Genomic DNA, 13,794 nt, shown 5'->3' on the forward strand with positions numbered 1-13,794 from the left:
TGAAATATAGCATGTGCTTGTAGCAATGGCAGGCTGATACTTGTGGTTACCTGGTGATCTGGTCTTGTGATGGTTCATATAATATGGACAGCATACAATATGCTCTGGTTATTGAGATACTGTGTTGGCTTGGAATTGTGAAAGGTGATTAGATGGCTTGGAATTGTGAAAGGTGATTAGATGGCTTGGAATTGTGGAAGGTGATTAGATGGCTTGGAATTGTAATATAAGTTGGAATATAGTGGAGTCTTATGGCTTCTGCTATGTGATTATGGTGTAGCAAAGAATGCCATGTGTTTGGACTTGCAAATCTAAAATGGCTGCTGGCATTCCCTTCTGAACCATATGTTACAGACTTTGGAATCATGGGAGTTTTCCCAAAATGGATTCTAGCTTCTGTCCCATGCGGTCTGTGGACAATGCAGCCACATGCTGCCCCTCCCCCCCCCCACACACACAAACACACACATACATAAACCAAAACCAATCCCCTAAGGTATTTCTCTAAGATATATATATTTTCCAATATATATCAATAAATCTAGGATTTAGCCGAGTGCTTTGAGTAATATCTCCCCAGTAATAAATACACACATACAGTACAGTACATACATCTCTCACACTTCTTTCATCCTATTTGTTCCTTATATAGTTTAAATCTGTGAAACTATTATATGGTGACTTGCATTGTATTTGACCAATACTGTTCAATGATAAAAGTGAATTCTATGAGTAGCAATTGTTTGTTGAAATACATTCTTATGATTTACATTCTTTATGACTGGCGTGCATTCTTATATGAACAGAATATTCCTAATGATTTAAAGATATATATGTCTAGATGCAACCTCTGCGGGTTTGCTTATAAAAGGTACACAATTAGTGATGAATTATTATAAATCACTAAAGGGTTAAAATTATACATTTGCTTCAAAGATATGAACTATAGTAATATAATACAAGCAATAGAATCAGACAGAGAAAAGGAGGGGAATAGAGAAGGAAAAAGTATACCCCCTTTACAATGATCCCCTTATCAAACTCACATGTACATAAGTATTTACAGCCTTTGCCATGAACCTCAAAATTGAGCTCAGGTGCATCCTGTTTCCACTGATCATCCTTGAGATGTTACTACAGCTTAATTGGAGTCCGCTTGTGGTAAATTCAGCTGATTGGACATGGGGCAGATGTATTAACCTGGAGAAGGCATAAGGAAGTGATAAACCAGTGATAAGTGCAAGGTGATAAACGCACCAGCCAATCAGCTCCAATATGTAAATTGACAGTAAGGAGCTGACTGGCTGGTGCTTTTATCACTTTGCGTTTATCACTTCCTTATGCCTTCTCCAGGTTAATATATTTGCCCCATGATTTGGAAAGGCACACACCTGTCTATATAAAGGTCCAACACTTGACAGTGCATGTCTGAGCACAAACCAAGCATGAAGTCAAAGGAATTGTCTGTAGACCTCCAAGACAGGATTGTCTCGAGGCACAAATCTGAGGAAGGGTACAGCAGAGCTACAGCATTCCTCTGGGGGAGAGGAGAACATTCCAGAAGGACCATCTCTGCAGCAATCCACCAATCAGGCCTGTATGGTACAGTGGCCAGACGGAAGCTACTCCTTAGTAAAAAGCACATGGCAGCCCGCCTGTAGTTTGCCAAAATGCACCTGAAGGATTACCATCCCTACAGTGAAGCACTGTGGTGGCAGCATCATGCTGTGGGGATGTTTTTCAGCGGCAGGAACTGGGAGACTAGTCAGGATAGAGGGAAAGATGAATGCAGCAATGTACAGAGACATCCTGGATGAAAACCTGCACCAGAGCGCTCAACCTCAGACTGGGGAGACGGTTCATCTTTCAGCAGGACAATGACTCTAAGCACACAGCCAAAATATCAAAGGAGTGGCTTCAGGACAACTCTGTGAATGTCCTTGAGTGGCACAGCCAGAGCACAGACTTGAATCCGATTGAACATCTCTGGAGAAATCTGAAAATGGCTGTGCACCAACGCTTCCCATCCAACCTGATGGAGCTTGAGAGGAATGGGCGAAACTGCCCAAAGATAGGTGTGCCAAGCTTGTGGCATCATATTCAAAAAGACTTGAGGCTGTAATTGCTGCCAAAGGTGCATCAACAAAGTATTGAGCAAAGGCTGTGATTTCTTATGTACATGTGATTTCTTAATTTTTTATTTGTAATAAATTAGCAAAAATCTCAAACACTTTTTTCACGTTGTCATTATGGGGTATTGTGTGTAGAATTTTGAGGGAAAAATTAATTTATTCCAGTTTGGAACAAAGCTGTACCATAACAAAATGTGGAAAAAGTGAAGCGCTGTGAATACTTTCCGGATGCACTGTATATATTCTCTATTAAGTATAAGCGGTAACTTATTTCGCACTGTATCTTGCCCCAATACAAAAGGACTATGCTGTCCTTTATAAAAGGTCACAAGACTACCTTAACCTAAGGTAGCAATAATATTGAGCACAACTTCACAAAGAAACCATAGCACCATATTTTTAAATACTATCCAGCCAGAATGTGTGCAAATAAAGTATGGCTCATCAAAAAATGGAACAGCATTGGAGCATTAAATGTGGCTGTAACGTGAATGTACGTACTGCTTGCATGCTTTTTAAAAGGAAAAACAAACAAGCAAAATGCAAACAGTAAATAAAAAAATCAATAAATGTTCTCAAAAGTTGATTTCTTACAGTTTGGTCCCTGTGGTTTTGAAGATACAAACAAATAAACAAAAAAGTGCAAAAAACACAAAACCAAAGCCTTGAGAAGCATAGAGCAATATATAGAAATAAATAAATAAATATAAGACACACACAAAGCAATAAGCAAACGGCAAAGGGAATCACAGTAAGCAAGCAGGTAGGAAAGAGAGCATTCCCAAACCTGTGCTGCTTCCTGACTGGGGAAGGGCAGTCCTCAGGTTGTCAAAATCCGAAAACTCATCCTTATCTGCAGAACTGATGAACTGGTCAAAGGTGGCACTGGCTAAGGCGGCAGGTGGGGCGGACAGAGACAGGCACACACACAAAGACAAACATGTTAAAAACAACAAACCCCACAATGGACAGTCAATATATTAAAATCAATGCAGGATAAATGATTGGCCGATTTGCGCCAAACGGGTACACTGCAAATTACAAAATAAGTAACCAATACCAAATTCTGGCAACCAAAAAAAAGGAACGTAAAAGATTTCCTGTGGAAGCAAAATAATTATTCTGTTTATGACAGAAATTATCCTCATTAAAGCGTCCCACAAACAGGTGGGTCCAGTTTTTCGTATTATTCTCTAAATTACTAGTAACGATTAAGCTATTTAGATGTGTGCAGATACAGTACACCTATCCCCAAATAGCACCAAACAGCCCCATTTAGCACACCATGGACTTTGCTACATAACCGTACCAAAACACATGTATCTAGTTCGCTATGTTGTCAATTCAATTACCCGTGATAAAGCCACCGTGCAAGGAAGTAAGGCTGAATGCAGAACCTACGGTACAGTCAAACTCGTGGGTTTTCATTCGCTGCTGCGTACAAAAAAATCTGTGGTGAGATCGGGCCATAAGGGGGTGGAGCGAAATGTGGTGCCGTTGCCAGTGTTTACAACTTGCCCCCTTCGCAGGTAATTGGATTGAGCCCTATACATGAACTGAGACATCAAATTGAGGAAACTACTTTGTCTCCATTGTGCTACTTTTTCGTAAGTATCACAATGGATAAAAAAAGTAGCAAAGTTGAGGAAAAAGTACACAATACAGGTCTGATAGGGGACCTGTCCCATGCACCTTCTGCTTTGACAGCAACATTTTACCTATCCCATGCAGTTAACAAGTAATCCTAAGCACATAGTACATTATTTACATAATGAGGCACAAAAGTAAGGAAAAGTACGTAGTACGAGACTCTCGCCAGATATCTCACGCCATATAGCGCAAAAGGTGCATGAGGTCACATCTGTAGTCTGAATTATGTAAAAGTTTGGACTAATCAACAGCAGCACCTCCTCATTCCAAAGCCTCACCAGATTCAAGCACGTTTTTTTTTTTTTTTTTTTTTTTAAATATAGTCTGGTGGGCTCCCATAGTACACCATATCAACATATACTAACAGGTTTTGGATACAGGTCTGTGTGTAGTGGGAACACAGATGGAGGTCCCCAGCGGAGGTGGGTTATACCCAATGAGGAGTCTCTGTTCACCGGGCAGACAACCTTCACTCCGATAAGATATCGATCTCTCTCTATACACATATAAACAATAATACAAAGCAAATCTGTGTGTATCTAGCAAATAAAAGCATGGGGATTTTGATTGAAACATTTAAGCTTGTAGCCATCATCAAGGAACTCCAATTCTCTGCAAGTCCCTACAATAGCATATATGGCCAGCACATCACTACATTGCAGTTACATGCATTCACCTCTCTGGTCTCATGATAGCACTAGGCAAAACAGAAATGGAAAATGACTGCGCTCAGTTTTATCCATATTTTACATGGTACCAGCTATGTGGCAGTATTAATGCCACTTATGTATACAAATATATACTTAGAACCATTTTTATGTATCCCGAATCTAATTTTAGTACTTATTTCTCCGGCATGGTCCACAGGTTATCCACAGGATAACAATGGGATATGATGAAGCGACAGTGGATTTGCACCAATCGGTCAAAGTTTTTCCGGCCTCCCAGCATGCAACAGGCCCGTCCATATATCCCCGCCTCCTTGCTCAGGTAAATCAGGTTTTTGTTTGGTGCGGCAGGAGCCGGACCATGGTCAGAGGGCTGCTGGTTTTTAGCAGTTCTAAGCTTTCTTATTTTATTTTTATAGTCTTACTATTTTTTATCTTGAGGGATCTTTCTAAACAGCGTCTTATACGTACCTTCGAAAGAGTTGCTCCAACAACTCTCTGCCGGGTCGTGACAAAGCTTACCCACGAGTACAGTGCTGTTTCGGCGGGCGTCTGTGTCGGATATACTAGCAGGTCCAGCAGACGTTACCAGGCTGTGGCCGGAGCATGGGGAGAAGGTACGGCATCGATTCCGCTTAGTAGGGGAATACGGACACAGCCGCACTGTTTTGGGAGGAGACTACCAAAAAGTCGCTGACGCGGCTGCCACCACGGGTGCACCATCGCTAGATCTTAGGGATCAGAGACTCCAGAAATACTATGAGGCCGCGATCCCTAGGCTTGATGTCAGCAGTGGGGAGTCAGACGCTCTCCTGGTCGCCACTCCCCCCAGTTCATGACCAGTTTCCTCTGAGTCTCCCGCCATGAACTGTTTCCCGCTTCCATCGCAGACGCTGTACACGAAGGGGACCCAGTCGCAGCATAGGCGGCTGTGTGACTGGTGCGTCGGGGTTCACTATAGGTTCATGGAGCGGCAGTGTACACTAGTAGCGTCTGGATCCACTCAGCGTTCGCTAACGTATTGATTGGTCTTGGAAGCGAGGCGAGTCTCCCTGTATCCCACTCTACTGAGTACAGGTAATACAGCACTAAGTTTCTATCTAACCTTTTGAGTACGAATAGTTAGATAAGTGCCTATTGCATACGAGTCTGTATACATTTACTGTTTCTTTCGCAATTGCGTCTGAATACGTTAGATCTGTTTAAACATGATGCAGTAATATGTTCTCCTACATACTTAAAATGTAGTTGTAGTTGATAATATGCTCATATTGCTTATTATACTAATGTATAACATGTGACTGACTGCTAGTGTGATTGCTAACTTTACTATATTTCTGTCAGTTTGTTTATTCTGATCCTCAAGGCTGGTGCATGGGTAGGGTCGGATTGTATGTCACTTTAAGAAGTTTAAAGTGATTACAATCACAAATTGTGTAATACACTGTGGAAGTGTTGATTTATCATGTCTAAGAGTGGCAAAGATGAGGAATGCACACTCACAGCAACACCAACATTCATATTATGTTTTTCTTGCAAAGCTGTGTTATCCTCTCAGGATCTGGTTCAGGATGGTTTGTGTGCAAATTGGTTTAGCTTTCACAGGGGTTAATAAAAAATACAAGGAAAATTCAGGTGCAGATGGCTCCACCTTGGGCTATGTTTGCACAGACTGTATCCAGTATAGCTGAACGGATAATTCCTCTAACTCCTGTACCAGGGATAGGTTACACTATTAACCCTTACATGCAGCTCCCCACTTATGGTGTATCACTTCCAGCAGCAACCTCTCAAAAGAAACAAGCTGATAAGTAAGTAAAACTTCACCCTCACAGGCTACACATGATTCAGATGAGGATTCATCGGAAGATGAAAGCTTAATAAATTCTACTTCGGCATACGAAGAGGAGGAGGAAGGTCAGTGGATATAGCGGAGTTAATTAAAGCAATGAAAGCCATTCTATCCTTAGAGGATTCAGCAGAGCCTGTGTTAAAAACCAAGGCACCTGTGTTTAAGCGTCCCAAAACAGTTAAGACAGTTTCCAGAGTCAGATCAGCTGACGGAAATTATGGAAGAGGCTTGGGCTACTCCCAATAAGAAGTTTAGAATTCCTAAGAAATGGAATTCCAATTATCCTCTTCCAGCTGGGAATTGTTTAAAAAGGGAGGTGGCACCTAAAGTAGATACGCATGTAATTTAGATTAGTGCGAAAATCTACATTACCTTTGCCTTCAACATCATTAAATGATGTCACGGATAGGAGAGTGGATGGTTTTCTAAAAACCATTTTTTCCCTGTCTGGGGCAGTCATAAGGCCAGCCATAGCTTCAGTTTGGATAGCAAAGGCAGTGGCTGCCTGGGCTGATGCATTGGAGGGGGATTTTTCAATAGCTTCTAGAGAGCAAAAATCCCATATAGCACATATAAAACAGGCTGCAATGTTCTTGGAAGAAGCAGCATTGGATATAGGTACTATTGCCTCCAGGGCATCAGCTTCAACAATAGCTGCTCACAGAGCAGATTGGCTACGTATGTGGAAAGCGGATTCAGAATCTAAGAAGATTTTGGAATATTTGCCCTTTTCTGGAGATAATTTTTTTTTGTAAAGAATTAACAGATATTCTGGAGTCAGAAGCAAACTCCAAGAAGGACAAGTTTCCTTCCACATACAATTTCAAACCTAAAGTTACGGCTTTTTGGTCTCAGGGAAAAAGCTTAAAAGGAAAAAGTGATGGCAAGCAGCCCCAATACAACAAGTCTGGTAAAACTAAAAAGCATTGGGCTACCAGAGGACCGGTTGGGAAAACAGATAAGCCATCAGCCTGATGGTGCAGGCCTCCACCTGGGGGACCCCAGGGTGGGGGGGCCGACTTCTTCAGTTTGCACAGATCTGGCAGCAGTCTACAACAGATGCCTGGGTGCAGGAAGCGGTATCTCTAGGTTATGCTTTTGCCTTCAAGAAGCACCCTGCTCAAAGCTTTTTTTGTACCAGCCCTTCTCGGGTAGAGATGAAGGCCAGGGCTTTGTTAAGAGGCAGTTCAGAAATTGCTTCACTCAGGAGTAGTCATTCCAGTTCCTCCTGCACAACGAGGACTGTGTTTTTACTCAACCTGTTTTTAGTTCAGAAGCCGAATGGGTAATTTCGGCCCATTCTCAATCTCAAAGTACTGAACAAATACATTTGGGCATCTCGGTTTCACATGGAGACATCACGTTCCATCATTTTGGACATGGAGCAAGGGGATTAAATGTTATCCCTGGATATACAGGATGCTTACCTACATGTTCCTATAGCACTGTCCCATCAGTGCTATCTCAGGTTCGCTATCCTCGAACAGCATTTTCAGTTCTAGGCCCTACCTTTTGGGTTAGCCACAGCTCCCGGAGTATTTACCAAGATTATGGTGGTAATGGCAGCTTATCTCCGCCAGCAGGGGATAAGTATATTTCCATACCTCGACGATCTTTTAATCCTGGCACGGACGCAGGAATTGCTCTTATGTCATCTGCAACAGACAATAACGTGTCTGCAGAACCACGGGTGGCTCATAAATTGGGCAAAATCGTCTCTGGTTCCGTCCCAACGGATGACTCACTTGGGGGCTGTACTGGATCAAGTCCTCAGAGAGTATTTTTACCTCTGAACAAGATAACCAAGGTTCAGTCAAGGATTCAGGACTTGTTATACAGTAAAAAGGTATCCATTCACGCAGCAATGCACGTGATGGGTTTGATAGTGTCAACATTCGACATGGTAGAGTATGCACAACTCCACTCGAGGCCTCTGCAGCATCTGATTCTTGCCAAATGGAATGGGTTGCATCAGACGATAAAAACACAGACTGCGCTAAGGTTATTAGCCTGGTGACTGCAGGCATCCCATCTGGACAAGGTGAGACCCTTTTGGATATCAGATTGGGAAATTCTGACGACAGACGCCAGTCTCCAGGGCTGGGGAGCAGTGTCAGGAAGGTTGTGTTTTCAGGGGCAATGGACCAAGGAAGAAAGTTGCCTGCCAATAAATATTTTAGAACTACGGGCCATATACATGGCACTGATTCAGGCAAAGGACATTCTTCAGGGAAAACCAGTCCAGATCCGCTTGGACAATGTGACGGCAATAGCGTACCTCAACCATCAAGGTGGAACTCGCAGCCGAAAAGCGATGAAGGAGGTAAGTCACATACTAAAGTGGGTAGAACTTCATCATCCAGCCTTGTCCGCAGTGTTCGTTCCGGGAGTACTAAACTGGGAAGCGGACTTTCTCAGTCGACTTGTTGAAGATAAGCAGCCATCCAGCACCTTCTATCAACTGCATGTGCACCAACATACAAATGTTTTCCTCACTTTATAGTAGCATTGAATAATTCTTATACTACTTATTCCAGTTACAGTATCTTCTTCAATGTTCTTGTGATTAAATGAACCCCTATCTAAGATTAAATCTCCAGTGTATAGTCAGCGACAGCTATTCCTCCTGATTTTGAGTCTATGTGGAGGTTGTCAAATTTTCCAGGTTTGAAATTGTGCGTGTCCTTATCAGTGATCCACAAAGTTCTGTTCTCTGCCCATAACACGAGTGTTGATATCTCTATCAAGCTTTTCATACCTCCTGGTCTGTTCACAAAGGCTTACACAGTCTGCTTGTCTAAGAACATCTTCAGATGTTTAAGTAGTAGTTGAAATGCTAGAGGCCAATTGATAATCAAATAAAATGTAAATAGTTATCCAGCAAGCAGAATTAGAGGACGTAATCATGTTGTGGTGTAAGAGGTATGTGAAAGGTAGGTATCCTGTAACTATAATTTTGAGAAAGTCTCCTCCTCCTTCTGTAGCTCCGAGGATGGAACTTACAGAATCAATAATAAAAGTATTTTTCTTTATAAAAGGATTGAGTCTCCTAAGATCTCACACAGTGTGGAATTCTCCCGTTTCTCCATCAGAAAGAGTTTGGCGTAAAAACCTGTTTTACTCTGGGTAGAAGGCACTCTGAAAACCACTTGCTTCTCAACATATGCGGTTACATAGTGCTACCCTTTGTACATGAGACTGCAGAGTTTTTGACTTTATATATCACAGTTTGGTATTTGTGAAAAAAATGTATAACCAATATTTTTCAATTTCCTTGGCCCAAAAGGTCCTGTGAAGAAAGGATCCAAGCCTACACGTCTGGAAATCCCTCCCCCCCCAAATAGTTGAAAGTCATGTTAGTTCATAACTATTGTGTATTTGTTGTTTGTCTTACTTCTTTTTCACAAAAATAATGCCAGGATGTATTATCTGAATACAGTTTGATACACTCAATGCCATTGTGATAGGTCCTGGATTCATTGAGTTGCTGCCTTGATGGACAAACCGAAGATGTGTATTCCACCACAGGTAACCAATGTTTTAGATCTTCAGTCCCTCTTTGAATAACCTTGTCCAATTTGATTCCTACCAGAAACTTACTTTCAATGGGTAGATTACAGTAGTCTTTGATCTACGGCCAAATCCTCCGCTCTAAATATGAACTCTTAGCTGCAAACCTTACAGTATGCATTGAGGCTTGACATAAAATATCAATCCCATTTTTTTTTTATAATCTCTGAATTTTTTTTTTTTTTTTGAGTATTAGTCATTTGCCTTTGCAAATTCTGCAGCTATAGTAACATATCAATTGTACCTATGGAAACATGAAATCTGTAAAAATCTTTTCTGACCATAGATCTTCAAGTGGACCTCCGTCCTGTAGTTGTATAGCAGTTTGGCTGATAAAAGAGCTTCTGCTGAATCCACTTTGTGCACAGTCCTAATCCGTGTTCTCAGGCTCTTGAAAGAGAAACCTACAGCTTAATCTTATGAAATGAGTTTGTCCATTCTCCAACAGATTACATTCCGTATCCAGCAGATCTTTAATCACAGTATGCACAATAAATGCTCTGTTTATGAAGTTTTACTTAGGGATAAAATAATAATCTTGTAAGTTACATGTATAAGGCCTATACTGTATTATTAATGTGTATCCTGTTTTATTAATGTGTTTAAATATTATATCTACTATTTCAGGGTTAAAAGTTCTTAGTACCTATTTAAATTTCCCATTCCCCACTATCATAATCTTCAAATGAATTCCTCTGAGGAAACGACTTGTATATTATCCACAGCTATGCCTACAGCATCTGTGTTCTTGTCCTTTTCTCCCCATGAGAGGTTGGCAGTACTTATGCACAATGTATTTCACAGGGATACAGTGCATACATAATAAAAACGGTAATGTGTGGCTGGTTCTTTCCCTTTACAGGCTAAATAACAATGCTAAAAGAAGGAAAACAATGAAACATAAATAAAACCTATTACATAACAAACATCCACCCCTAGAAGAGGTTTAAGGTGCATACACACGGAGAGATTTTGTCTATGAGAGATTTTGACTGAGCGGTTTCCCTTGAACTGGCAGTAGGAGATTTTGACTAACTTTACCAGCGATTTTGGCTTACTCATTTAAGCAAGGGGATGCTTTTTTTTTTCCTGCGACCTAGCCAAAATTGATTTGCCTGCAGTCTTTTTTTTTTTTTAAATTGCATATTCTTTATTGAAAATTTCAGTCCAGAAAAAAAGAAAACGGTAACAAAACAATACAATACAGACTAGTGTTCCCCCTAGGATGAGGCAGGGGGCCGGAGTTCAGGGGCACATTGGCGCGCGGCCGAAACAGGGGCGCAGTCATGCAAATTAGGGGGCGTGGCCACCCCCATCATTTTAGTGGGCGGTGCGGCCTACAGATGCTACTATAGAGGGTGCCTGTGGCCGGCGACGTCACTATTGGGGGCGTGCCCAGCACCTCCGTCGGTGCTGGGCTTCCCCCAGCTCTCTCCCAATACGTGAATGGATGCTGCGTGCATGCGCACGGCATCTTTACATGCTGGGAGGGAAGCGGGCGGCTGTTCTAGCAGGGCGCCGCAAAAGGGGCAGGGCGGGTTTTGCCTTCTAAAAAACGGGCAGGGTGCGGCGCCCAGCTAAAACACTACAGACATTGAACAAAAACAATTACATTACGTCATCCGCCACTCAGTTAAACAACCAATTTAGCCCACATATATTAGTGACCAGAACAATCTTAAATTCGTATAATAAGAAAACGAGTTTTATGGTAAGAACTTACCTTTGTTAAAAAACTCTTTCTGCGAGGCGCACTGGGCTCCACAAGGATAGACATAGGGGTGTAGAGTAGGATCTTGATCCGAAGCACCAACAGGCTCAAAAGCTTTGACCTTCTTCCCAAGATGCATAGCGCCGCCTCCTATATCACCCCGCCTCCGTGCACAGGAGCTCAGTTTTGTTAACCAGCCCAATGCAGTAGCAAGTAAAAGAGACGACAACTGCCAGTTGTCACAAACACCACACTCTCGACAGGAGAAGTGTCAGCGGCTAATGCCATACCAACCCAAAGAAGCTAAGTGCGTCAGGGTGGGCGCCTCGCAGAAAGAGTTTTAACAAAGGTAAGTTCTTACCATAAAACTCGTTTTCTGCTGCGTGGTACACTGGGCTTCACAAGGATAGACATAGGGGATGTCCTAAAGCAGCTCCTCATGGGAGGGGATGCACTGTAGCGGGCACAAGAACCCTGCGTCCAAAGGAAGCATCCTGGAACGCGGCAGTATCGAAGGCATAGAACCTTATGAATGTGTCCACAGAGGACCACGTAGCCGCCTTGCACAATTGTTCAAGGGTCGCACCACGTTGGGCTGCCCAAGAAGGTCCCAACAGAGCGAGTAGAATGGGCCTTAATGTGATCAGGAGCAGAGAGACCAGCCTTCACATAAGTATGTGCAATCACCATTCTAATCCAACTGGCCAGAGTTTGCTTGTGAGCAGGCCAGCCCCGTTTGTGAAATCCAAACAGCACAAAGAGAGAATCAGATTTCCTAATAGAAGCAGTTCTCTTCACATAGATACGGAGAGCCCGTACAACATCCAAAGACCGCTCTCAGATAAGGAGAAACAAGTGCAGGAACTACAATCTCCTGATTAAGGTGGAACGAAGAAACCACCTTAGGTAGATAGCCGGGACGAGTCCTAAGAACCGCCCGGTCATGGTGAAATATCAGATATGGGGAACTACAGGACAAGGCACCCAAATCCGACACTCTTCTAGCTGAAGCAATAGCCAGCAGAAACACCACCTTAAGGGAAAGCCACTTAAGATCAGCTGAACCAAAAGGTTCAAACGGAGACTCTTGTAACGCCTCCAAAACCACCGACAAGTCCCAAGGAGCCACAGGCGGGACATAGGGAGGTTGGATACGCAACATGCCCTGAGTAAAGGTATGCACATCAGGTAAGGTCGCAATCTTTCTCTGAAACCACACTGACAAGGCAGATATTTGAACCTTGAGGGAAGCCAGACGCAGGCCTAAATCCAGGCCCTGCTGAAGAAAAGCCAACAACTTGGCTATACTAAACTTGGAAGCGTCATAATCGTTAGATGCGCACCAAACAAAGTAAGAATGCCAGACCCTATAGTAAATCCGAGCAGAAGCCGGTTTCCGGGCCCGCAACATAGTTTGAATGACCGCCTCAGAAAACCCTTTAGCCCTTAAGACGGAAGCTTCAAGAGCCACCCCGTCAAAGACAGCCGGGCCAGGTCCTGGTAGACACAGGAGCCCTGAACGAGGAGGTCTGGGCGTTGTGGAAGTAGAATTGGACGCTCTGACGATAGGCCTTGCAGGTCTGAGAACCAGTGCCGTCTGGGCCACGCTGGAGCTATGAGAAGCAGAATTCCTTTTTCTTGCTTGAACTTCCGAATTACCCTGGGCAGGAGTGACACCGGAGGGAACACGTACGACAGCCGAAACCTCCACGGTACCGCCAGCGCATCCACGAATGCTGCTTGAGGATCCCTTGTCCCTGCTCCGAAGACCGGAACCTTGTGATTGTGTCGAGACGCCATCAGATCTACGTCTGGAAGGCCCCACCTTTCCACTAAGAGTTGAAACACTTCTGGATCGAGGCCCCACTCGCAGGCATGCACGTCCTGACGACTGAGAAAGTCCGCTTCCCAATTCAGGACTCCCGGAATGAATATTGCCGATATGGCCGGTAGATGGCGTTCTGCCCACTGTAGAATCCGTGAGACTTCCTTCATTGTTAGGCGGCTTCGAGTGCCGCCTTGATAATTTATGTAAGCCACTGTGGTGGCGTTGTCCGACTGTACTTGAACAGGATGGTTCTGAATTAAATGCTGGGCTAGGTTCAAGGCATTGAAGACCGCCCGCAACTCCAGAATATTGATCGAGAGGAGGGACTCCTCCTTGGTTCACCGCCCCTGAAGGGAGTGTTGCTCCAGCACCGCACCCCAACC

The 13,794-nt window shown here is 43.3% G+C and overlaps 1 protein-coding gene across 7 annotated transcripts in view; it reads right to left on the bottom strand.

Annotated features, from left to right (window-relative positions):
- EPN1 (epsin 1) overlaps positions 1 to 13,794 on the bottom strand; it is a 237,911-nt gene that overhangs the window by 15,302 nt on the left and 208,815 nt on the right. For 4 of the 7 annotated variants that reach the window (XM_063942702.1, XM_063942704.1, XM_063942701.1 and 1 more), the window contains one exon: positions 2,920 to 3,021. The exons of the other annotated variants lie outside the window; for them this stretch is intronic. In XM_063942702.1, coding sequence (XP_063798772.1) covers positions 2,920 to 3,021 — 102 coding nt within the window. The remainder of the gene's footprint in view (positions 1 to 2,919; positions 3,022 to 13,794) is intronic. 7 annotated transcript variants of the gene reach the window in all.

Source organism: Pseudophryne corroboree, chromosome 10 (assembly GCF_028390025.1).
Source record: "Pseudophryne corroboree isolate aPseCor3 chromosome 10, aPseCor3.hap2, whole genome shotgun sequence".
In the NCBI taxonomy this organism is placed as follows: Eukaryota; Metazoa; Chordata; class Amphibia; order Anura; family Myobatrachidae; genus Pseudophryne; species Pseudophryne corroboree.